Below are 27,059 nucleotides of genomic sequence, written 5' to 3' on the forward strand. Positions count from 1 at the left end.
GTTTTCCTGAGGCATTTAAGTTTTCATGAAACCAAATCCATGTGACTTCTATATTGTCCTTTAAAAAGCTATAATTTCAAAGGTGGTTTAATTTTTATGACTGCCATTTTCAAATGGCAGTGTCAACTAATACACTGTTTTTATTTCAATGTCCATCCTATCAAATATTTTATAATTAGAAAATGCCCACTTAGGCCCATCGGACTTCCCATTTGAAGGAGCCCTTAAGCAAATTGTTTCAATATTACTGTTTTATAAGAAAATGTGTACACGATAATTTTAATCCCCCAAATAAGGACGCACCGGTATTTGTAATCTATGTTGCATTTCAATTGTTCAGAAATCAGCCATCAGGTTATCTCAGAACTCCGAAACAAAGTGGCGAATCTAGTTGATGAACCCAAAATAAATTTTAAAAAGCTGCCACACCTTCTGTGCCCTTAGTCAGTAGATGGCAGAACCATACTTAAGCTCTTACCCAAACAATGTTGATTTTAACATTAGAGTCAATATAATGAACAGAAAGCCAAGAAACAAGAATTACCTAACAAAGGTAAAACAAAACATCACACATCACAAGTAGCACATGGGACATAAAAGCCTATCAGTCTAGGACAATTTAGGAGAACAGTCCTATGCAGCAAAAGTCTCTAGGGAAATCACATAAATTCTGTGAAGTGACTGATGTTTACAATGACAATTCTGAGCCATAAAAACAAACAAACAAACCCTTAAATTATACTCCATTTGTACTGTTTAAGAAAACAGATGGGTAAACTTTAAATTTTAGAAACATTATGTAAAAATGTTCACACAAAAAAAGTTTTGGCACATAAAAGGATAAGATTCATTTATCTACAAAACAAACAGATGAGAAATATACTATTTGTTAATAATAGCCTAAGGAATGAGGGATTGCTCAAAATAAAATTCTCAAAATTAGGATATACTATAGCTGTCTTTTAGAAAATGATCTATGATAAAGTGTGGTAACATTTTGGGGGCTTCAAACATGGAACTCTCTAGGCTAAGCCAATTCTTGGTGAATAGTCAAAAGAACATCTGATGATTTCTGAAAGCTAGTCAGGCAAATTTTCCACTTAAATGGCTGTACACACTCAAGAAGATATCCTGATTTCACTTTTTAGTTTGTTTTAAGTTGTGACTGCCAAGTAGACAGGTTGATCTGGTTTCTAGCTCCAACTTGCTACATGACCTTGTCCATGTGACTCAATCTCTCTAGCCTTCCTTAGTTTCTTCTTCAGTACAGTGAAGAAGTTATACAAAATATGACACGATAGTTAACAGACTGAATGCACTAATAAAGTAAACCAAAGAGCTACTACCTTAAGTCTTTATTTCTTTACTATGTCTAAACATCTATATGTATACTATTTTGATACCATCACAAACTATATGCCACTTTACTGTACATCTAAGGCCTAGAGTAAAAGAAATTATAATCATTTCAGAATCTTTTCCAATGTTTATCATGGGTTACTCTCAGAATATAATAAATTTCTCATATAATCATTTAAATTAATTTAAAATGCCATATAATCAATTATCTTTAACCTGAAAATATATGACTTTTCCACTTCACACCGATAAAAAAAACAACATATATGTAAAAGAACGCTCGTGGCAATGTCATTTATAATAGCCAAACACTATCCACCAACAACAGCATGAATGAATCCTGTCATAGTCATTCCAAAGGAATAATATATAATAATGAAAAGGAATGAATATTACATGCAACTATATAGATGATATCCAAATTGTAATGCTAAGTAAAGGAAAAAAAATGCATATGATTTCAGACAATGGTGCTTACCAACTGACCCACCCATATCCCATGCTGCCTGGGACCCCACTGAACACCCCACAGCCATTCCAGCATCATATGGTAGCAGGTAAGCACCAACCTGAAGGAAAGCATGAAGGCAGTCATAGTCACCAGTCTTAGGTAAGTATCTAATATGAGCTCTGAGTTTGGTCATAGGGTCCGGATCTCAGCTCCACTACCCCCAGCCACCTTTCTTTCTCTGTGATCAAAGGTGCCAGCTGCCAAGAACTGCTAGACAAGGTGATGGAGACCCTACAGCTGACAGGAATGCTAACACAGGTGCTAGAGGAGGATGGGACCTCCATGGAGAGCAAGGACTTCTTCCAGCTGCTGGAAGAAGACACAGGCCTGATGGTGCTGGAGTTTGGGGAAAGCTGGACCCCAGCAGAAATGGGTACTGTCATATGGGCTGGGCCAGAAGAACCCCAAGCACAGAAAGGACATCACCCTCATCACTTTCCGTGTATACAAGCAAAACCCTTGGGACTTCTTTGGCAGCCTGACATCAAAGCCACATTCTACAGGCTCTACTCCACAAGCTGACTCTAAAGGACTTGGCCCAAAGAAAGTACTCAGGGAGCTCCTTCAGTTGGACCTCCACGTTGTCACAAGGCCTGGGCCACATGTTGCTGGGAATTTCCTCCATCATTCACCATTCAGTAGAGGAGGCTAAGCAATGGCAGCAGCAGCAACACGGTGGCCTCCATCCCTGCTGAGAAGGAGCTCTGAGCTTCTGTTCCTAAACTTGTCCCAAGAAACACAATGTGTGCACTGTGACAGTATCAGGTTTGGGGTCCTGCAAACAGTGCACACTAGATAACTCACCTGTTTTCCCTCAAAGTCTCTGACCATATTGTGATAGGACCCATCAGCATTAATACCTTCCACCCCTAGCCTATACCCTTTCCTGAAGAATGCTGTCCCTTCCTAGCCATCTTTCCAGCCTCTCACTTACCATGAAAGGCCAAAGCCTGTCCCCAGGCATCCTGATCCCACTCTAATTGCTGCTACATCTAAATTTCTTAGAACCCCTCCTGTCCCTCAGCTCCCCAGTACACTAGAGCGAGTCCTCTTTGACTTTACATTGAGATCTCTAATTCTTTATACCCTTCTCCTCCTAAATAACAAAAACATTTCCAATAAAAATATTAAATTGGTTACAAAAAATATGTGATTCCATAATGATTAAAAAGAGACAAAAAGTAAACATACTGCTGAGAAATACAGATAGAAATGATAAAAATTATAGAGAGAATATATAAATAATTACCATGAAAACCAGGACATCGGTTACCTCTAAAGAAAAGGAAGATTACATTAAGAGTTTCTGGCCTGCCAGGAATGATCTACAATTACATGGTTGCCTGCTTTATATTTATTCTTTTTACTATACATTTATGTTTCTATATGATGGTATGTTTTATAATAAAAGGTTTAAAATGGTATATTTTCTGAAATAATATATTCTTATGGAGAAGGAAAAGAGTGTTCACATTTTTTGCTAACAATTTTATTTTCTTGGTCTACATTTCTAATTTTTATTGCAATATTTTAATAATAAACAAATAAGTTACTATGCCTAATTCTCCACAACCCTAATTAAGAATAGATTTCACAGGCTTTCCCAATGGCTACAAAAAAAGTCCCAGCCCCTTAAAGAGCATTAGTTATCCTATTAAATCTTTGCTTAGCTCAATGTTGTTTCTGTTACTTCTTTTCAATGAAATGTATGCTTACTTTAAAAAACATATACATTACATCCAAGTAATAATTTTATACAGGCTGCACTCCAAAAAACATCATATTTTATTTAGCTCATGGGTAGGAAGAAAAACACTCTTAACTGTCACACATTTTATATGGCTCCAATTTTGGGAGTCTGTGTATGCATACAGTGTGAGGATTTATGATAGGAAGGACATAGACATGATACTTGAGGTCCAACCCAATGTCACTCTGTGTAAGGCAAGTATGGTTCCCTGTGTGTACTAGAAAACATGGTAGCTGGATTACAGGATGGATATACAAAGCAAGTTACACTTAAAGTCTACTGTACAAAGTGCAGTAGGAAGACTCATTCAAAAATAGATCCAATAATGCCTAATTTAAATTATACTGGAGCGATTTTAAATATTTCCTTTGGAAAAACAAAAAATACAGGGAATTAAAATTATTACAAAAAAAGATAATAATGAAAAGAATAAAAATAAACTGACTTTATTTATAAACATTATATACACACAATTTAGGAAATCCTAAAAGGTCCATCATCTACAAGCATCTTTCGATGTATGTTTGTTATAACTTTTAGATGCCACTCAACAAGTGGACAATGAAATTTAGAAACAAGACTACCAGCCCCTTCATCATACTCCAAATACCAACACAATCACGATGGTATCACCCATTTTAATACAGTTGCTTTTGTTGCAAATTGTTGTTTTTCTATGAATGTAGCCAAGGAGTTCCTTCTTCAGTGGGTCCAGCTAACCAGTTATTTGCCCATCTATTAAGTGCCAACTTTAAAAAATTACAGTGTCCAGCAGGGAGCAGCATTACAACATTCATAAGACTTAACTTGAACATGAACCGGACAGAAGAAAAAGGGGAAAAAAGAACCACTTACCATAGGTCTGTTCTACAATACATTCAATTTTTAGGGCAGGTGTAAGGCTTCCAGAAAAAAAAAAAAAAAAAAAAACACTTAAAGCATGTTCTCAAAGTATATATGGGTGATCCACGATTTCAGAATTCCTAAAGCAGGAAATAAAAATTATATTAGGTAAAGGATTCCCCCAGCCACGTTATGTAAAATTAGTATATGACTAAATGTCTCTCGTTTTTAAGGTACATATTCCTCTTAGTGGTTCAATGGGATTCTGAATTCAAATATATGATATACTTTGGATAAAATGATTAAAAAAGACCCAGAATATTGAAGTCCTTTATCCACTAGAAAGTTTAAGCAGAAGAAAGTGGATGACATGATATATTAAACCAGAGAGAACAGTGGTCAAGGACTTAAAAGGGTTGACAACAGTTGATAAACAATTCTAATATATCAAACTCTAAAGAATTGGCAAGTAACAGGATATAAGATTCATTTCTACATGCCAGCATGAATATCTGAGGTTAATTTTACCAATGAAAAGGCAGCAGAGAAGTAGTGTATAATGTGGATATGTTAAAACTGATTATTCAAATATTTACTGAACACAAGCAATGCACGTGATAATTGCAGAAAAACTCTGTGACCAGTTAAAAATTTAGTGACAAATGAAAACCATACAATGTTTGATACTGTCTTGGATGCCAAATCTGCCTAACAGCCAACTAAAATAGTTCCATGTCAGTTCTTATGACTGGAAAAAAAAAAAAAGGGATTTTCCCATTATAAAATGAACTTTCAGTTATAAAATAAATAAGTCATGGGGATATAATATACAGTGTGGTCAATAATATCGTAATAACTTTGGTGACAGATAATAACTCCACTTATCATTTCACAGTACATAAGAATATCAAATAGGTATGATATACACCTGAAACTGTATGTCAATCATACTTCAAAATGAAGTTTTAACTCCATTTTTATTTGAGATGTTAAAGTTTGCTTCATATGTGCTCACATGCAACAATTCAGTGTCTATGCTGAAATACAAATTTTTCCCAATGAAAGAAGATAACATGAATATTCATCTTGGAATATATATAATTTATGTAATACACACTATCACATATCAATGTAATACTAATAAATAACATGTATTCAAAATTTAGCAAGTAATATATAAAATGGTTTCTACTATTTTCTTCTGGCAAAATAACATGAAAACCTTAAGTATATGATATTAAGACTACAGTGACTCTCTAATAGTTATTATTTTAATGAAGCCAAAAGAAACTGATATATTTTTATTAATCTTCTACACTTTACTATTAAGCTATTCATGGCATTATTTCTTATATTTTGCCCTCCTTACAGTCTTTCTCTTATCCTATATCTTGCCTTTGCTTTCATACATTTCATTTTGGGGGCACCTGGGTGGCTCAGTCGGTTAAGCGTCCGACTTCAGCTCAGGTCATGATCTCGCAGTTGACGAGTTTGAGCCCCACGTCGGGCTCTGGTCTGACAGCTCAGAGCCTGGAGCCTGCTTCGGATTCTGTGTCTCCCTCTCTCTCTGCCCCTCCACCGCTCATGCTCTATGTCTCAAAAATAAATATAAACATTAAAAAAAATTTATTCATTTTTTGTGATATTTCCTTATTCCTACCAGTCCATCTTCTCTCTCTTTTCTAATACATTTCTGTTTCAATCTCAATTATTGTTTTGTCAAACTCCTCTCTTTATGACCCTACCAACTTTTTCCCTTTTATGTTAGGACACTTAAAAGTGAGTTTTTTCTGCAACAGTCTGCTTAAATTATACTCTTTCACCCTTTTATAGGCACTGCCCTTGATCTTAACAATATAACCTGATTGGAAACTCCATAAAATTATACTGTTGCTACTTATAGAAATATTTTTCCTCTGATTTATTTAAATATTTGAAGAATTCACTAAACATTCTGGAGTCAATCTCGAAACTGTGAAAAATGTCAAGGACATTTAATCTCACACACTCATTCCAATCAATGAGACCTCCACTATTCTAATAAAGAGGGTATTTAGGGTGTTACTACATTAGTATGAACAGATACTGAGTAATAAACTTTTGTAAGTCAACAGAATTTTAGTGCTTTTTATTCACGTGTGTGCATGCACATGTGCATAATATCCTCATTAAAAAGCAAAGATACATGAAATAAACCCTTACTTCTAATATATATCGTCAAGTCTGAAAAGAATGATTTCCCTATTCAGCACTAATACGAATATTAACATTAATGGTATTAGTACATTAAAAAATAATTTCATAATATCATAAATGTTGGTTTTTAAAATTATAATTAGATTATATAACACATTTATAATATAATTACCTAAAATGAGACTGCAGTGTGTCGAATAGTGTTCCTCCCTCTGCCCTAAATTCACGTCTACCAATAATCTTAGAATGTGACCTTACTGGGATGTAGGGTCTCTGTGGATATAACTAAGGTAAGGATCAATATGAGGTCATTCTAGATTAGGGTAGGCCCTAACTCCAATGTGAATGTTCTCATACAAGACAGAAAAGGACACAGAGAAACATGCAGAAAAGACAATGTGAAAATGGAGGCAAAGATTGGAGTTATGCTGCCACAAGACAAGGAGCAACAGGAGCCATAATAAACTAGAAAAAGCAAGGACGGATTCTCCCCTAGTGCCTTTGGGACAAACATGGCTCTGCTGACACCTTGATTTTGAACTTTTGGTTTCCAAGTAAATTTCTGTTGTTATAAGCCTCCAAGTTTGTGTTAATTTGTTATGGAAATCCTAGGAAATTAATACATATTTTGGTATTTAGAAGTGGAGTGTTGCTCTAACAGACACGTAAATATTAAAAAAGTTTGAAGAGAGCATTGGTAGGTTGCCTTGATGAGACTGCCATAGAAATAGACATGTTAAGGAGATTCTAGTAAAGGTTCAGAAGGTAGTAGATAGAATGGCAGAGAAAACTATCATTTTAGAGAATACATATACTGGCAAGAACAGAATGTTAAAGAAATATGAACATTAAAAGGACTTCTGGTAAAGTCTCAAGAAGGAAATGAGGGATATGTTATTCGACACTGGTGGGAAGGCAATCCCCATTATAAATTAGCAGAAAATTTGGCTGAAATGTGCTCTATTGAGTGAAAAGCAGAATGTTTAAGAATGAATTGTATATTTATTTGGCTGAGGAGACTTCCAAAGTATTAAAGGTGTATTATAGTAAAATGTGAGAGAAAGAGAGAAGGAACTGTTAAGCAAAAAAGAAATCAGTACCAAATGACTTGGACAATTCTGAGGCTATCTAGATTACATAAGATGCTAACATCACAAATCATTAGGAAAATGCAAATCAAAACCACAATCAGATACCACTGCAAACTCACTAGGATGGCTATTATCCAAAAAACAAAAACCAACACAAGTTGCTAAGCACAGGGAGAAACTGGAACCCCTACGTACTATTACTGAACACAAAATGGTCAGCCACTCTGGAAAACACTGTGGCAGTTCCTCACAAAGTTAGACTTACCATATGATCCAGCAAATTCCACTCCTAGGGACACACCTGAAGAAACTGATAGCAGGGACTCTAGCAGATATTTATACACCAATGTTCTTTTCAGTATTACTCATGATAGGCAAAAGGAAACAACCCAAGTGTCTATCAAAAAAATGCATGGATAAACAAAATGTGCTATACACATACAATGAAATACTATTCAACCATAAAAAGAAATGAAGTTCTGATGCATGATACAAGATGAATGAACTTTGAAAAACACTATGCTAAGTGAACAACATTATGCAAATGCTAATAAAGAATAATATATGATTCCACTTATATAAGGTACCTAGATATGCAAACTCATAGAGACAGGAAGTAGAATAAAAGTTACCAGAGGCTGGGCAATGGAGGAATGGGGAGTTATTGCTCAATGGGGAAAGAGTTTCTGTTTGAGATGATGACAAAGTTTCAAAAATAGTGACAATGTTTATACAACACTGTAAATATACTTAGTGGCACTGAATAGTACCCTTAGAAAAAAATAAAAGTGAATTTTATCACAAAAAGGATTTTTAGCAATATTTATTTATTTTTGAGAGAGAGCGGGGGGCAGAGAGAGAGACAGAGAAGCAACTCCTCATCCATTCAAGTTTTATCATGAGATTGCAGCAATTCAGTTGCATCTTCAGGCTCCACTTCTAATTCTAGTTTTCTTGCTATTTTTACCACATCCATAGTCACTTTCTGAAGGTTTGAAACCCTCAAAGTCAACCATGAAGGCTGGAATTAACTTCTTCCAAACTCTTGTTAATGTTGACATTTTGACCTCTTCCCATGAATCATTAATGTTATTAATGTCATCTAGAATGGCAAATCCTTTCCAGAAGGCTTTCAGTTTACTTTGCCCAGATCCATCAGAGGAATCACTATCTATTGCAGTTACAGCCTTATGAAATATATTTCTTAAATAATAAGGCTTGAAAGTTGAAATTACTCCTTGATCCATGGGGTGAAGAATGGATGCTGTGTTAGCAGGCATGAAAACATTCATCTCATTGTACGTCTTCATCAGAGCTCTGGGATGACCAGATACATTGTCAATGAGCAGTAACACTTTGAAGGAATCTTTTTTTGTGAGAAAACCTTAAACTTAAAATATTCAGTAAACTATGTTGTAAATAAATGTGCTGTCATCCAGGGTTTGGTGTTCCCTTTATAGAGCACAGACTGAATAGATTTAGCATAATTCTTAAGGGCCCTAGATTTTCAGAATGATAAGTAAGCACTGGCTTCAACTTCAAGTCATCAGTTGCATTAGCCCCTAACAAGAGAATCAGCCTGTCCTTAGAAGCTTTGAAGCCAGGCACTGACTTCTCCTCTCTACCTATGAAAGTCCCAGATGGCATCTTCTTTCAATAGAAGGCTATTTTGTCTATGTCTATATTGAAAATCTAGTTTAGTGTGACCACCTTTGTTAATGATCTTAGCTAGATCTTCTCAATAGTGCTGCAGCTTCTACATGAGCTCTTGCTGCTTCACTACATACTTCTATGTTATAAAGACAGCTTCTTTCTTCAAACCTCACAAACCAACCTCTGCTAGCTTCAAGCTTCTTCTGAAGGTTCCTCATCTCTCTCAGCCTTCACAGAATTGAAGAGAGTTGGAGCCTCGACCCGGATTAGGCTTTCAGCATATCTTGGCTTTCAACATGCCTTCCTCACTAAGCTCCATATCTGGCTTTTGATTTAAAGTAAGAGATGTAGGGGTGCCTGGTTGCTCAGTCAGTTAAGTGTCAGCTCAGGTCGTAATCTCACGGTCCTGAGATCAAGCCCGCATCGGGCTCTGTGCCAGGTGTGGAGCCTGCTTAAGATTCTCTCTCTCCTCCCCTCAGCCCCTCCCGCGCTTGCTCACACTCGCGCGCGCGCTCTCTCTCAAAAGTAAAATAAAATCTTAAAAAAAAATAAGTAAAGTGAGATATGTGGGATTTCCCTTTCACCAGAGTACTTAGAGGCCACTGTAGGGCTATTAACTGGCCTCATTTCATATTGTTATGTCTCAGAGAATAGGGTGGCTCAAGGAGATTGAGAGATGGAAAATGGCTGGGACTAGGCAGAACACATGTAAGATTAATTGGTTAAATTCACTGTCTTATATGGGCACAATGTGTTATGTCCCAAACAATTATAATGGTACCACCAAAGGTCACTGATCACAGATCACCATAACAAATAATAATGAAAAAGGCTGAAGTATTGTGAGAACTACCAAAATGTGAAACAGAGACACAAAATGAGCAAATGCTGTTGGAAAAATGGTGCCAGTAGACTTTCTCATTGCAGGGTTGCCACAAGTCTCCAGTTTGTAACAAATGCATTATCTGTGAAGCACAATAAAGTGAAATAAACCAAGGGATGCCTACAATACAAAATGGCCTTTAACTTTGTTTTTAACTTTCCATTTGGGGAATGAAAAATATAAAAAGTAAGACATGACATTAAAATTCTAAAGATTTTTTAAAATTTTAATCAACATCCATTACCCTACAGTTCTGCAGATTACCAATATAGATAGTCTTGATTGGGTTCTTTGCTCAGGGTATCACAAGGCCAAATATCAGGATTTCAGACTGAGCTCTTCTCTGGAGTCACTGAGGAGCAATCCACCACCAACCACTTCTAGGTTGCTGGCAGAACCCTGTTTCTTGCAACTGAGATATAGTCTAAGGTTCCCTCTTTTTGCTTGTTACCAGCTGAGGGCATCTCTCATCTCCTTAAGGTTTCCTATATTCCTTTTCCCATGCTGTCTTCATCTTCAGACCCAGCATGTTACAACTTCCCCTTCTGTTACCAGGTGGAGAATATTCTTTTTCTCCCCTGAAAGTCTCATGATTAGATCAGGCTCAACATGGTCAGTTTCCCCATCTTTAGGTCAACTGTGCCATGTGAAAACATAATTAGGGAAGTGACATCTAAGAACGTTCACACGTTCCAGGGCTTAGGGTGGGCCATCACTGGGAAGCCAAATTCAATCAAATTCTAAAGATTTTTAAAAGCAAATCTTTTATTAAATTATTAAAGATCTTGTTTCAGTGCTGGACAATCCTGATAAAAAAGTTCTTTAATCTGAGTTGAAATTAAAATTTCTATGCTCTGGAGAAACAAAGGGTCTTATTTCCCTTTCACCAGATTAACACAGGCCTTAGGAAACTCAAAATTATTCATCTCTGGGTTAAATATATTGCACTTACTGTCTCAGTTGTTTCATATCACATTTTCTCACCATCCTAGTCACTATGGATATATAACCCATTTTAGCAAGGGAAATATGCCTCATTTCTAGTGCTAATATGCATAAATTGGCTAAATAAAGAGCTACCTTTATGGAGGACACTGAGTTTGGATACAAGTGCAACTACTAAATGAGAGCATGGATTTTTGTCATCAGACAGCTCTGTTGTGAATCCTAGTTCTACCACTTGGTAGTTACAGGACTATGATGACTAATTTTGTGTGTCAACTTGACTGGGCTATGGGGTACCAAAATATCTAGTCAAACAATATTCTGGGTGTTCCTGTGAGGGTGCTTCTGGAATAGATTAACATTTAGATTATCAGACTGAGTAAAGCAGACTGCCGTCGCTAACATGAGTATGCCTCAACCAATCCGTTGAAGGCCTGAATAGAATAATAGGCTGACCCTCAGGCCAGTAAAAGGGGGTGAAAAGCATCAACATACTAGAGATTTTGAAGAATTTCTATAAGATATAATGTATGAAATCACAGTGATAGGTAGGTTAGGGTGGAAATGACAGAGTGGAGTAGTTCTGAAAGAGGTGGTAAGTCCTACAAAACATAAAAAGTACGCTGACCCCTGGCCAAGCACACACAAAGAATGTTTCAGGGAAGATAAGACTTTTTTTCTTGTGATTCCAAAGGGGTTGTGGGCTGAATCAACAGTTATGGAGATAAGCATAGTTAAAAAAGGTAAAAACTGCCTGATATGGTGCCTGGAAACCTAGGGAAGAATCCTCCTTATCTGGTTATTAGAAGCGCCTGGCCTGTCTGCTTATTTATTCTGAGCAAAGCACACTAATAAGTAAATCCTACCTACCTACCAAAAAACTCCCCATAAATATTCTTTCCATTTAGGGTAAAGATTTGCTATGGAATCAAGAAAAAAACCTATTCCAATAATCTATATTATTCAACTGGTCATATATTAACATGATGGACATCCAAGGATCACCAACATTTAAGGAAACCACAAGAATGAAAAAGGCCCATGATGAAAAAAAGAACAAACAACTCTAGAGATAACAGGTAATTCGAGGGAAAAAGAAAGAAAAAGAATTCTAATTAACATCTTCAGAAAAACTGGATAAGATATTGTACCTACAAAACAAGAAGCGCATGAAAGAGTAGAATTAAAAGAACAAAGAGTATAGTTTAAAGAAATTTAAAATAGAATGCCTATCCACCACCATCTCCCCCGCCCCCACCCTGTAACATACAGAAAAACTTGAAAAGTTGGAACAAAAGTTGAAGAAATACAGAGTAATAACCCAGTGTGGGTGATAATCTCTTTCAAAATGGTACAGGAAAAGAGACTCCTCTGTCCTCTCCAACACACACACACACACACACACACACGAGGAAAAATAATGGAAAGGACCCAGACAATACAGAGCAGAAGAAAAAAACATATATACTACTAAGTACATCTTTGATCTAGAGTAGAAGTTGTCAAACTTGGGCCAACAAGCCAAATCCTGCCAGCACCACTTTAGCAATTAAGGTTTTACTGTAATACAGAATGCTTATATGTTTACATGTTCTCTGTGGCTGCTTTCCTACTAACTACAACAGTAGAGTTAAGTTGCAACAGGGACCATATGGTGTGCAAACCCTAAAATATTTACCATTTGGTCTTTTACAGAAACATTTGTCGACTCTTGATCTATAGCTATGCTGTCCAATATAGTAGCAACTAGCCAAATGCAGTGTTTAAATTTAAATAATAAAATTAAAACTTCAGTTCCTCAGTCATGTCAACCACACTGCAAGTACCCAATAGCCATATGTATTTAATGGTTATTGTACTGGACACTGTAGGCATAGAACATTTCCATCAACAGAAGAAATTCTGCTGGACATGGCTTATTTGGAAATTACTACAATAGATTACTAGAACTGTATTTTAATTATTGCTTTAAAAAGTACTATAGTGAAAAAATAAACATATAGGTAAGAGAAGCAGGAAGAAAGATTAAATTCAGAAAAAGATAAATTAGTAATGTTAGAAATGGAAATCATTAATGCATAAACCTAAGATGTCATTCTATGAAAATACCTTTAAAAAATATATATGTATATGTGTGTGTATATACATACATATATATATATATGTATGTATATACATACATTTTTTTTTTTTTAAATAATGCTTCAGGGCACCTGGGTGGCTCAGTCAGTTAAGCATCCAACTTCAGCTCAGGTCATGATCTTGCAGTCTGTGAGTTCAAGTCCCAGGTCAGGCTCTGTGCTGACAGCTCAGAGCCTGGAGCCTGCTTTGGATTCTGTGTCTCCATCTCTCTCTGCCCCTCCCCCACACATGCTCTGTGTCTCTCTCTGTCTCTCAAAAATGAATAAATATTACAATTTTCTTTAAAATAATGCTTCAAAGTTATTCAGAGAAAAGAAAATCCAAATATATAGCATTACAAATAAGTTAGTAAATGTCATCACAGATATAGAAGGGATTATAAAAGAATTCAATGTAGGGAATGCAAATAATGCTATCAAACTTGAAAGTAATAAAAAAAAGTGTTTCCTAAGATAATATAATTCAAAGAAAGGTAAAATATGGAACGAGTCATGAATAAAAAGTTTTAAAAAGTTGTATAATAGATGGCTCCAATTTAGTTCTGAGTTAACAAGGAAAATGTTTGCTACGAATTTTAATTGTCATCTTATACTGCAAGAAACTTCATATCCAGTATATAAAGTATAAACATATTTCATACCCAGACTCTTAAACTAGAAAACAGTAGTCAAAATAACATATTTCCCTCTGTTAACACTACTCATTGGGCCAAGAATTATATATTTCTTTAGAGGGGAGCTTTACTAGTCTTTGAGACCCTCCATGCAAAATCAGATATGACGTAAGAAGCTTCAAATAGAATGGTTTTAAATAAGTGGCCTATCCCTGGGTTTCCATAATTATTCGTAGTGAAGATGAACTGATCACACCTCATCAGAAATGTCCAGGACAATTAGAACAACACATGGGTTCAGATTAGCACAACAGTTTTATGCCTATGAGATTCCTATAAGGTAACACACGAAAGGAGCACCTGGCACCAGTCACCAGTTGTTCAATTCCTTATTTGGGCTTTCTTGAAGAATAGTCCCAGTTTATCCTGCTTTAGAATTTCTTTTACTTTTATCACTGAAAATTGTTAGTGTTCTAGTGTTTACCACTAAAAATGTCTTGTTTACCTTTATAGATACATTTACTTGACAAATTTCCTTGAACTAAAACATGTTTACCTTCTGACACATTTACTCTACTACACTGAATATTCCAACATAGGAGTATACAATGGATTTTTAAATTTTAATTTTAAACTCCCCCAGTTTTCTGTTTATATTTAAATATCCACTAAAAACGGGATGAACATAAGTACTCATGTGCTCTGGACAGTTCCAGATTATACCTGCTTTCCTTGCATCCAGTATAATGTGTTATTTTGGCATTCTTAAAATTTCCTAAAAAATTCATGGGTCAGTGAGGAAATCAAACCAAAAAAGTTGAAAATATTTTGAAATAAATGCTTATGAAGACATAAAATATTAAAAGTTGTAGGATGCAGTGAAAGCAGTACTTAGAGAAATTACACTCTTAACTATAATCAGTATATTAGAAAAGAAGAAAGGAAGAAAATCGATGAATTAAGCTTTTATCACAAGGGAGAAAACCAAAATCTCAGCAAATCAAAACTAATAAATGTAGAAAACAGATAAAAATAAAAAGCAGTAATTGACATAGTAAAAAGTAAACATAAAACAAAAAGAATTAAGCCCAAAAGTTGGATTTTTGGGAAAAGAATAAAAATGAAAAATCTCTAGCAATCCTAACTATGAAAAAAGGAAGAAACACAAATAATATTAGCAATTATAGTCATTAAAAATGTAGTAAGAACTGCTTCTAGTATGGTGAAGTACACTTACAACAAACTCTTCCCATAGATAACCATAAAAGCAAGACCAAATACAAAAACAATTATCTGAAGGCTCTACAGACTAAATAGAAGCCAAAAGATTTTGGTGACGAGTCAAAGTTGTAAAAGATTGTCACAAAGGTTTCTTATTTTTACAGATTTAGTTTCAGCACAATACAGTATAAGTAGTTAAAAAAGGAAAAAAGTCATCCTGAAAAACCTGAAGTATCGCAAAGTAACCAATGAAATGGGGAAGCCAGAAAAAAAATCTACCTACTCAATGTGATTTTACTTATTGAAAAAGTAATGATTCAATATAGCAGGGAAAGAACTGTCTTTTCAATAAATGGTAGTAGGTCAATAAACTATCTATACAGGAAAAACAAATACACCTTTACTCCTACCTAACACCGAAGGAAAAATAAAATCAATTCCAGCAGATTACAGAAGAAATATCTAGAAAAAACATTGAGAGAGGCGCCTGGGTGGCGCAGTCGGTTGAGCGTCCGACTTCAGCCAGGTCATGATCTCGCGGTCCGTGAGTTCAAGCCCCGCGTCAGGCTCTGGGCTGATGGCTCGGAGCCTGGAGCCTGTTTCCGATTCTGTGTCTCCCTCTCTCTCTGCCCATCCCCCGTTCATGCTCTGTCTCTCTCTGTCCCAAAAATAAATAAACGTTGAAAAAAAAAAATTAAAAAAAAAAAAAGAAAAAACATTGAGATCATCTTTGAAATCTTGGAGTAGGCAAACAGCCATAAAATAAAAAATTGATACATCAGAATATATTCTGACTAAAAATGAAAGACAAAAATATGAAAAGGTAGGGCACTCGGCTGGCTCAGTCTGTGGAGCATGCTACTCTTGATCTCAGCATTGTGAGTTAAAAGTCCCATGTTACAGGAAAAGATTACTTAAAAAATAAAATCTTAAAAAAAAAAAAAAGAAAAATATGAGGGGCACCTGGGTGACTCAGTCGATTAAGCATCTGACTTCGGCTCAGGTCATGATCTCACAGTCCATGATCAAGCCCCATGTCTGGCTCTGTGCTGACAGCTGAGAGCCTGGAGCCTGCTTCAGATTCTGTGTCTCCTCTGTGCCCCTCCTCCACTCCAGCTTGGTCTCTCCCTCTCTCTCAAAAACAAATAAACATAAAAAAAAAAGAATATGAACAGGGAAGTCACAGACTAAGAGAGGAAATTTGTAACACATTTATTCCAAACTGGACTTCTTTCCAAAATATAAAAAGAATCTAAAAATCTAGACAATCCAACAATACTTAAAAAAAAAAAAAAAAAAAAATTAGCAAAGACATGACCAGACTCTTCACACAAGAAGTTTATCTAAATGGCCAATAAACATACAAACAGGTGCTCAACTTGATCAGTCAAAATCCAAATGACAATGTCATACCACAACCCTTTCAGAAAGGCTACAGTGAAAAGAAAATATTAAGTGTTGGTAAGGATGACAGACAACTGAAATTCTCAAACATTCCTAGTAAGAGTGTAAATTGGTACAACCACGTTAGAAAAATATTTGGCCCCAAACAGCAAACTAGCCAAATCCCTTTCAACAGTAGAATGAATAATGAATTGTGATATATTTACACAATACTACAATTTTTTTAATTTTTAATTTTTATTTAAAAAAAATTTTTTAACATTTATTTTATTTTTGAAAGACATAGAGCGACAGAGAGCAACTGGGGTAGGGTAGGGGCAGAGAAGAGACAGGGGGACACAGAATCCGAAGCAGGCTCCAGGCTCTGAGCTGTTAGCACAGAGCCTAATGCAGGGCTCAAACTCACATACTGTGAGATCGTGACCTGAGCCGAAGTCGGACACTTAACCAACTGAGCCACCCAGGTGCCCCAATTTTTACTTTTTTTTAAGTTTATTTGAGAGTACCAAGCATGGTGGAGGGACAGAGAGAGAGAGAGAGAGAGAGAGAGAGAGAGAGAGAGAATCCCAAGCAGCCTCTGCACTGACAGCACAGAGCCCGATTCAGGGATTGAATTTATATGAACCATGAGATCATGACCTGAGCCGAAATAAGAGTTGGATGCTGAGCCATCCACGCATCCCTACACATCACTATAAAGCAATAAATAATCCACATCTGTACACATTAATAGCAATCATTTCACAAATACAGTGTTGAACAAAAGAAGTCAAATAGTGATGGCTTCATTTACATAAAGTACAAAAACAGGTAAAGCAAATCAGGACCATGGTTTCTCTTTGTGAATGTACTAAAAGGAAGCAAAAGCAGATTACATGGGGTTAAGAACTCACCCTGTGCACACATGATTTTGACATTTATTCATTCAATCATGCTGCCAGAACACCATCAGACCTTGTAGTAAGCCTCTACAAGATCTCTATGAATATGGTTTACCTTCATAGTCACAGTTGTAATATGAACCCTAAGTCTCAAAAAGCCACTGAAGTATCCATTTCAGTCATAAGATGCTAGTTGCTTACCATGACCATTAAGTTTTCTGATATACCTTAAATAGGTTGCTACAGTTTTAGAACTGCACTCGAAGACTTCTCAGAATATCAACTTGTTGGAACCCTTGTGAAAATGGTCCTACTATGTGGCAACAAAAATGATATAGACATTGCTTATGGAAACCTCAGATTGAAATTTTATACAGCTAATTTCATATTAAAGAAGTTTTAGGGTTACAATAAAATTGAGAGAAAAGTACAGAAATTTTCCATATACTCTTGACTCCACATGTGTATAGCCTCCCCTATTATCAATATTAGTCACCAGAAAATAGCACATTTTTTTTTACCAAGGATGAACCTATATTGAGATATTATAATCACCCAAAGTCCACAGCTGATCTTAGGATTCACGTTTGGTGCTGTACATTTCTATGGGTTTGGACAAAAGCATAGTGACATATCCAACAATTATATGGAACATTTTCACTAAAAATCCCCTATGCTCTGTTTATTCATCTTTCCCCACCAAACACTTCTGACAACCACTGATCTTTTTATGGTCTCCACAGTTTTGCTTTTCCAGAATTTCATAGAGTTGGATTAGGTATGTAGCTTTTTCAAACTGGTTTCTTTCACTTAGTAATTTGCATTTAAGGTTCCTCCATGTCTTTTCATAGCTTGATAGCTCATTTGTTTTGACCACTGAATAATATTCCATCGTCCAGAATTTTATTCATCCATTCACTTAATGAAGGACATCTTGGTTGCTTCTAAGTTTTGGCAATTATGAATAAAGCTGCTATAAACAAACATCCATGTGCAAGTATGCATGTGGATATTTTCAACTCCTTTGGATAAATGCCTAGGTGAATGACTGTTGGAGCATATGGTAAAAGCGTGTTCAGTTTTGTAAGAAATCTCCAAATTATCTTCCAAAGTGGCTGTACAATTTTGATTTTCATCAGCAATGTATAAGAGTTCCTGTTGCTCCACATTCTCATCAGCACTTGGTGTTGGCAGTGTTTCAGATTTTGGCCACTTTAGTAGGTATGCACTAATAGCTCAATGTTGCTTAAATTTCCATTTCTCTGATGACATATGATGTGAAGCATCCTTTCATTTGCTTTTTGTCATCTGTATGTCTTCTTTGGCCAAGTGTATCATAAGGTTTTTGGCCCATTTTTAAATCTGATTGTTTACTATGGAGTTTTTTTTAAAGAGTTTATATATTCTGGATAACAATATTTTACCAGGTATATCATTTGCAAATATTTTCTTGAGTATGTAGCTTTTCTTCTCATTCCCTTGACATTGTCTCTCAAAGAGCAAGAGTTTTTAATTTTAATGAACTCAAGGTAATCAATTCCTTCTTTCATGGATATCTTTGGTTTCACATCTAAAAAAGTATCATATACCCAAGATTGTCTAGTTTTCTCCTATGTTATCTTCTAGGAGTTCTATAGTTTTGCATTTTATGTTTAGATATGTGATCCAGTAGAGTTAATTTTTGTGAAGGATGTAAGGTCTGTGCCTAGATTCTAATTTTTCTTTGCCATTTATATGTTCTTCCAGCATCATCTGTTGAAAAGACTATCTTTGCTTCATTATATTACCTTCACTCATTTGTCAAAGATCAGTTGATTGTAGTTATGTGAATTTATTTCTGGGTACTCTATTCTGTTCCACTGATCTGTCTATTCTTTTGCCAATTCCACACTGTCTTAATTAGCATGACTTTGTAGTAAATCTTGAAGTCATGTGGTTTCAGTCCTCCAATTTTGCTATTTGTGTTTGCTATTTTTGGTCTTTTGCCTCTTCATAAGAACTTTAAAATCAGTTTGTCAATATTAATAAACTAATTTGCTGGGATTTTAATTTGGATTGCATTGAATCTAGAGATTAATTTGGGAAGAACCGACATCTTGACCTTGAGTTTCATACCCATAAACATGGAATATCTATTTTTTTTTTGTTTTTCTTCAATTTTATTCATCAAAGTTTTGTAGTTTTCCTCTTATAGATCTTATAAATATCTTTTTCAGATTTATGCCTAAGTACTTAATTTTTTTGGCTACTAATGTAAATTATATTGTGTTTTCAATTTCCAATTCCGCTCATTCATTGTTGGTATATAGGAGCTGATTTCATTGACAGCAAAGAGAGATGGCTTTAATGAGAATATGTAGGTTGAAGTGAGATTTGAAGGATAAGTATAAATTAACTAGTGGCCTTTAGGAGGAAGAAAACTTGTGGAGTACAGGAGAATGAATAAATGCTAGAGTACAGAGAGTAAGGAAATTTACAGAATGATGTGCCTAGAGAGGCAAGTAAAGGGAACTACATGCAAGTGCTTAGTATTGTTTTTATATTATCAGATTTCTATTTGGAAAGGATTAGGATAGCTCTTGAATAAAGAATATACTGCAGGTGAACCATGATGAGGGCTATATGTCCCAGAATGGATTAGAAAGCTATGAAAATGGGGCGCCTGGGTGGCTCAGTCGGTTAAGCCTCCGACTTCAGCTCAAGTCACGATCTCACAGTCTGTGAGTTCGAGCCCCGCGTCGGGCTCTGGGCTGATGGCTCGGAGCCTAGAGCCTGCTTCCGATTCTGTGTCTCCTTCTCTCTCTGCCCCTCCCCCGTTCATGCTCTGTCTCTCTCTGTCTCAAAAATAAATAAACATTAAAAAAAAAATTAAAAAAAAAAAAAAGAAAGCTATGAAAAAGTAAACTCCATAGGTCTTGGCAATGTAATGGATACGGCAGAATGATGCTTGAAAGAGGACCTGAGTGGGGCACCTGGGTGGCTCAGTCAGTTAAGCGTCAGACTCTGGTTTCGGCTCAGGTCATGATCTCACAGTTTGTGAGTTCGAGCCCTGCATGGGGCTCTTCACTGACATTGAGGAGCTTGCTTGGGATTCCCTCCCTTTCTCTCTCTCTGTCTCTCTGCCCCTCCCCTGCTTGCACTCTCTCTCTCTCTCAAAATAAATAAACATTCAAAAAAAAAAAAAAAAAAGAGGACCAGAGTGTAAGTGAGGTTACTTGTCTTAGGCAACTAATTCTGTAAATGGTCCTATCATTTACGGAGATACAAAACACAAGAGAAAATTCATTCTTGGGCATTATGAGTTTGAGGTCCCACTAAGATTTTCAAGAAACAGGTAAAGTAAATACCTGAATTTATACTTCTGGAAGTCAGAGAAGCGTTCTGGACTATTTATGTTAATCATTGATATATAAATGGTAACTGAAGTCCTGGGACTGGATAAAAGTAAGAATATGGAATAAAAAGTCAAAATGGTCTTAAGGATTGCAAGATTTAATGGCAGAAAGGAGGAAAAAGAGCTTCTTTTCTTTTACACACCTTAGCCATCGAATTGGCCCCCCTCCTTTCAAAAACTGATCCTTCTCGGGGCGCCTGGATGGCGCAGTCGGTTAAGCGTCCGACTTCAGCCAGGTCACGATCTCGCGGTCCATGAGTTCGAGCCCCGCGTCAGGCTCTGGGCTGATGGCTCGGAGCCTGGAGCCTCTTTCCGATTCTGTGTCTCCCTCTCTCTCTGCCCCTCCCCCGTTCATGCTCTGTCTCTCTCTGTCCCAAAAAATAAATAAAAACGTTGAAGAAAAAAATTAAAAAAAAAAACAAAAAAAAAAAAACTGATCCTTCTCCTATGCTATGATTTCCATTCCTTGTATCTCATTCAGGTCCTTTGCTTTATCAGTTGTCTAGAATTATTTTCCAGTGCCTATTTTCTTTCTCTCTTTAACAAAACTCCTCCCTTAAACCTTTGTCATCTCCCTCTATCCCCCTTCACAGGAAAGCTTTCTAAAATGTAAAATGGTCTACTTTTACAGAATATTCATTTGCCATTCAATTCTAAATATAATTATTTTACTTTTACTACTCCATCAAATCTTCCTTTAACAAAATCTCAGAAACATTATTACTAAATCAAATAAACACTTCCCAACTCTTACTTTACTTTCTGTTCCTCTGCCCACTTTTTATTTATTTATTTTACTTTTTTTTTTTTTTTTTTTTTTTTTTGAGAGGCAGAGAGAGACAGAGTGTGAGCAGGGGAGGGCCAGAGAGAGAGAGGGAGACACAGAATCCGAAGCAGGCTCCAGGCTCCGAGCTGTCAGCACAGAGCCTGACGTGGGGCTTGAACCCACGAACCGTGAGATCATGACCTGAGCCGAAGTTGGACACCCAACCAACTGAGCCACTCAGGCGCCCCAACTGCCCACTTTTTAAATGTTCATGTACCCCAAGGTTTATTCTTGGTTCCTTTTTTCTTCTCATCTTAAAGTATATATTTCCTTGGTGACTTTATCCATTCCCTTGATGTAAACTCCCAACATGTACTAATTAATTTCAAATCTATATGTTTCATCTAGAGATCCCTCTGTCACATAACCCACAGTGTATTGGACATCTCTAGTTGGATACTACAAGGGTACCTCCAATTAAACATATTCAAAACAGGGCATCTGGGTTGCTCAGTAGGTTAAGCATCTGACTTCGGCTCAGGTCATGATCTCACCATTCCTGAGTTCAATCCCCGCGTCGGGCTCTGTGCTGACAGCTCAGAGCCTGGGGCTTGTTTCATTCAGATTCTGTGTCTCACTCTCTGTCTCTGCATCCACCCCCCTCGTACTCTGTCTCTCTCTCTCTCAAAAATAAACAAACATTAAAAATTTTTTAAACATATTCAAAACAGATTTTAAAAACTCATTTTATTATCTCCCATTTTGTACAACTAACACGAGAACTACAAAATTCTGCTGTTTTCCTTTATTCTTGATTCTCTGTTATTCACAAACCCGTTCAAAGCAGAAACCTGTTAGTCATCTTTGATTCCTCCTGTCAACTTTCCTTGGTCATATCAATTCTACTCCTCATATTATCTCTAATTCATTTCATGTTTTTTATCCCAATTGATTCTCTTCTAGTATACTCTTAGCCAAAACACAACAATGAAATATGATCATCATGCTAACACTTTACTTAAAATTTTTAAGTGATTTCCCATTTCCCATTATTTTTACAAAAAATAAGAACCACAACCTTAAAAAAAAAAATCAATTAGACCTTTGTCTAACTTCTCCAGTCTCTTCTTAGCACTCTGTATAAATCATGAGAACTAACCTGCACAGAAGCAATGGGTGCAGATTTATTGAAGAAAGTCTCTGCATTCTCTGTAATGGCTTTCATTGTCTATAATGCCCTTATCTCTTACACATCCTTCATCCACACAGGTTAAACTTCCTTTCAGTAGAAACTTCCCACAGCCCCCCTCTCTCAGTCCAAGTTAGGTAACCTGCATTTGTCCTCCAAGGATTTATAATATACTTTACTATCCTATTTACCCACTTTCCTCCCACAACTCAAGGAGAAAAGAAACTATTCTTTCTCCTATAACCTGAATGCTTAGCATACTGCCTGGGATTTAGTATGTGCTCAATAAACAATTGTTGTTAATTATTAAGTTGTTATTAATCATTATTAACACATCTAAACATACTCTTTTAACTCTTCCATTCCACAAATACCTCATTTATTCCAATGTTTTATACACAACTCTACATCCTGGTAAATTCAAGATTTTGCTTTGAGGGCAAAAGTTTTGTCTTCATCAAAAAAAAAAAAATTAAGACAGATTAATTTATTCTATGATCATGTTATATGAAAGATACAGCCTCATTTCAAGAATGGCTTTGTGTGCATATATACAGCATGCTTTCCTAATTATAAAGTTGAAAAACAATTCTTCATTTCTAGTAACAAGATAAACAAAGCATCATACCATTGCCTTTAAAAAACTAACGGGTGAAGTAAATGGAGTAGAAAATAAGGGAATATGTAGTAAAGAAGCCCATAAACATTCAATATTGGTAGTATTTCAAAGTTTTCAGAGCAGCAAAAATATCCAAGAAGTTTCCATTTGATATTAGACTGATTTGTTCCTTTTGTTTTGGCCTTCTTAGTACTTACTCACCACAGGAAAATATTAGCACCAATTGTCCAATGTGTTCACTTCAACTGCTATGCTGTTTTCTACATGTTAATCTTGTATCCCCAAATGAGAACATTTTTACTTCAATAGGCCTAAAATGACATATTAGGTCTAAGCAGAAAGCAAGCACTCAACCGCTATTTATTGAATAATTTAGATTACAAATATATACTGATGAAAGAGTCCAAATGAAAGCTTTCCAGCTGATATATTGTTAAAGAGTAAGGTGGTTTGTTTTGTAGTCTCAACATTTTACTTTAAAAACAAAAACAAAACCCACCAGCCACTATTTCACAATACTAACTGCAATTTATCAAACAGAACAGGCCAAAAAGTTTTAACAAGTCACTGTGATTTAAAACAATCCTATGGCAAGAATTTCAGTGAGGTTGGATATATTTTTAAAGTATCATAGATCACTGTCAAAACCAATAATCTAGTAATGCAGGCATGATTTGGGAGTATATTTTAGTTTAGTCATTTGTCAATCGTGAATACCTTAAAAATCACTCCTCTAACCGGCTCAGTTTTGAGAAAAGTTTTAAATCCAAAGACACATCTCTAAATCACATCTTTTTTCAGCACATAAAATTCTAATAAAAAAGCTCTCAATTCAGAGTTCACAAATCACTAGGAAAAGAAAGTACATACACATCCAATACTCACCAGGTTCTTTTGGGGGGGAGGGGGTGGTGGGGGAAGAGACTTAAAGTATTTTCTGTTATTTGCAGCTGCCTTAACAGCAAATGACAATTAAATGTGTGAACAAGGTTGTCAGAGTAACACTTGTCATTCACACTACTTATGGAAACGCGCCCCAAGACTTCCAGAAGCACTAATTAAAATTAACGAAAGCTTCTCACGGGGACTTGTCAGAGAAGTACATTTTGTCATTTGCTGTTTGAAACAGGAACACCAAATCGCCTCAAAGCTCAAGAGTTTTCCCCTTAAGGTCTAAATCCAACCCACCTCCCTGGCATCGGCACTGATGAACTGAGCCCAGATGCTGAGCAAGCAACTCATTAAGAGTTCCAATTCCAATTTCTTCAATATAACACAACCATCCCAAGAAAGAAAAAAAAAGAAAGAAAAAGGAAAAAAACAATCCTGATGTTAAAGGCGGTATGAATTTTCTTTCAGAAATCAGAAGAGAAAGAGGCGAGGGAAAATATCTTTTCTCTTTACCAAGGAGCGGTGAAAGGTGCAATTTCCCACTGGTAGTTTCTAGATATATCGCTCCTTTACTAGCCTTTTCTTTAACTCAGAGTGAATACTCAAAACGAGAAAAATTTTGAACACGACCCACCTCTATCCCCCAAAGAACCAAGGTAGACTCACCCAGGACTCAGGTGGGCCTTTCTCACCTGGGCCCCAGAAAAGTCCGCCGTCCCCACGTAGAGCTCACTTTTCAGCAATCCTCCTTGCGATTGGTTGACTAGAAAGAGAACTCTCAATCCTATTGGCCACGAGAGCCGTGGTACTGGGCAAGGAGGCGGGAGTTTGGGACTGGCTCTGACAGGCCCGCTGCTTGCGTTCCCAGAGTTCCTATTGGGTCAACGCGGGAAGCTCCAAGATGGCGGCAGTGGCGACCTGCGGCACCGGCGCCGGGAGTACTGGATCTGTGGTGGCGGCAGGCAGCAAGAACCACGTCACCAGTTTCCAGAGGAGGGGTCCTAGAGCCAGCGGTTCTGACAGCAGCTATTCTCGACTGGTGTCCATCGCGGGCACACGACCGTCGGTACGGAATGGACAGCTGCTGGTATCAACTGGGCTCCCAGCCCTGGACCAGCTCTTAGGTCGGTTCAGAACGGAGATTTGGGTTTAGGGAGGGCACCTGCCGGGGAAGCCACCCTAACCTCACGTCTCTCTCTCCCCCTCAGCCTTCGGACGTGGAGAGGATAGTCCGGTCTGATAGTGACGGAGGGGAGGAAGGGTTACACTGAGACTTTTAAATGCTGTTACTGCTCCCACTTTCTACTGTGGTTCTGGCCCACCAACCTTTTTTAGGTTACGACGGGGTCCCTACATGTTTTTTGTTTGTTTGTTTGTTTTCTTGAAATGCTGCCTAATAAGGGGGAATCATTAATACTTGGAGACGGTTTGGCCTTCATCTCTAGGATCCCCTCCTGGCCTCTGATTGCACCCTTCTGTCAACCCCAGGTAGTTCGCGGTTTGGCCTAACCTACAAAAGTTTGTATCATTGTGAGAGATTTGAAAATGCTGGGGGGAAAAAAAAAAAAAAAAAAAAGTAACTTCCCTTCTTTCACCGCCAGGCTGCTTATCTCCTGGTTCTGAATCTTTAAACAAACTCTACTGGCTTTTAAGGGAATGGATGTTAAAGGCTTATGTGGATTCAAAGTAGTTAAATCCTGTTGTTGATATTGACGGTCTTACTAGTGTCTGCGTTAAATATATGTATATAAATTTTTGTTAATTTTTTTCTCTATCTGTTTTGCCTCCCAGAGTTAAACTCCAAAGATACGTTTAAGGTTAATTCCTATTTTAATGAGAAAAAGAAATCCAGTTCTTAGGTCTTCCTGTAAAATCTGTAATTTTTCATGAGAAGCCTACTGAAGAGTAGCTTGTTTCATAACTATTATGTTGCAGAGATTGACCACATTAGATTGGTAGGACAGAGCTGCCGTGCTAAGAGCTTGTAAATTAGTTAATACCTGTTAGAATGTTTCTTCATTAAAATTGTCTATGTTTATATTTCATAACTTCTATATAGTATGTGATATGTGTCAGTTAAATCTTGTACACTTTCATAAAATATTATAAATGACGTTGCTGGTTCTTGTACTTCACTTGACATTTCTCTATTTTTTACCCTTCAAGGTACACTTTTCAGGTAGGTTTAGTGCAAAGGAAATTGACAAGGCAAGCAAACTGTGAGAAAGACTGTGGCTTCTTGTCTCTGTTATTTCACGTCCTTAACTGGATCCTGGTTATTTCTACATAAATTTAAGTATTTTCACTTAATTGTTTTAAGTCCGTTGCCTTCCTCAATTTCATGGTACTAAAATGATTCAAAATATCTAGTTAGCAAATATTTATCTCACTTTTTTCCCTGGTGAATTTTACCTGGTCTTGTCCTATATTTGAACTGAAAGCTTGAAAGCTGTTCTTAGTCCTTGCCTTTTTTTTTTTTTTTTTTTAATTCAGTGGAGATCTGTAACTTCATTCACTTGATCCTGAAGCTATTCAAACAAAAAGGTCACATTTCTGACATTATACCTTCAGTTTCTCATTAGAATAACAAAATGCCTAGCACAGTTCCTGGCATATAGTTGATTCTCATTAAGGTCTTGATTGAAAGAAAAATAATGCTTAAAAAAAAAAAAACCTGGACAAGAGATTCTGAAACATGTAGGTTGAGG

General features: G+C 36.5%; 2 protein-coding genes and 1 pseudogene across 14 annotated transcripts in view; 2 read left to right on the top strand and 1 right to left on the bottom strand.

Moving 5' to 3' along the window:
* The window catches only part of IMMP1L (inner mitochondrial membrane peptidase subunit 1), an 81,826-nt gene extending 56,670 nt beyond the window's left edge, over window positions 1-25,156 (bottom strand). For 2 of the 10 annotated variants that reach the window (XM_045039097.1, XM_045039096.1), the window contains exons 1-2: window positions 25,018-25,075; window positions 4,476-4,603 (exon numbers count right to left, since the gene is read on the bottom strand). The gene's annotated coding sequence lies outside the window, so the exon portion shown is untranslated. Of the gene's footprint in view, window positions 1-4,475; window positions 4,604-21,029; window positions 21,177-23,661; window positions 23,772-24,985 lie in introns of those variants that run through there. The other 8 variants (XM_006937168.5, XM_023239670.2, XM_006937165.4 and 5 more) reach the window with 8 other exon arrangements.
* On the top strand, window positions 1,941-3,292 carry LOC109492073 (annotated as a pseudogene).
* Window positions 25,157-25,209: 53 nt separating the features above from the next.
* Window positions 25,210-27,059, top strand: part of ELP4 (elongator acetyltransferase complex subunit 4) — a 246,800-nt gene continuing 244,950 nt past the window's right edge. For 3 of the 4 annotated variants that reach the window (XM_023239673.2, XM_045039094.1, XM_045039093.1), the window contains exon 1: window positions 25,210-25,475. In XM_023239673.2, coding sequence (XP_023095441.1) covers window positions 25,253-25,475 — 223 coding nt within the window. In that variant the 5' untranslated portion in view covers window positions 25,210-25,252. The remainder of the gene's footprint in view (window positions 25,476-27,059) is intronic. The other variant, XM_023239674.2, reaches the window with a different exon arrangement.

Source organism: Felis catus, chromosome D1, assembly GCF_018350175.1.
Source record: "Felis catus isolate Fca126 chromosome D1, F.catus_Fca126_mat1.0, whole genome shotgun sequence".
In the NCBI taxonomy this organism is placed as follows: Eukaryota; Metazoa; Chordata; class Mammalia; order Carnivora; family Felidae; genus Felis; species Felis catus.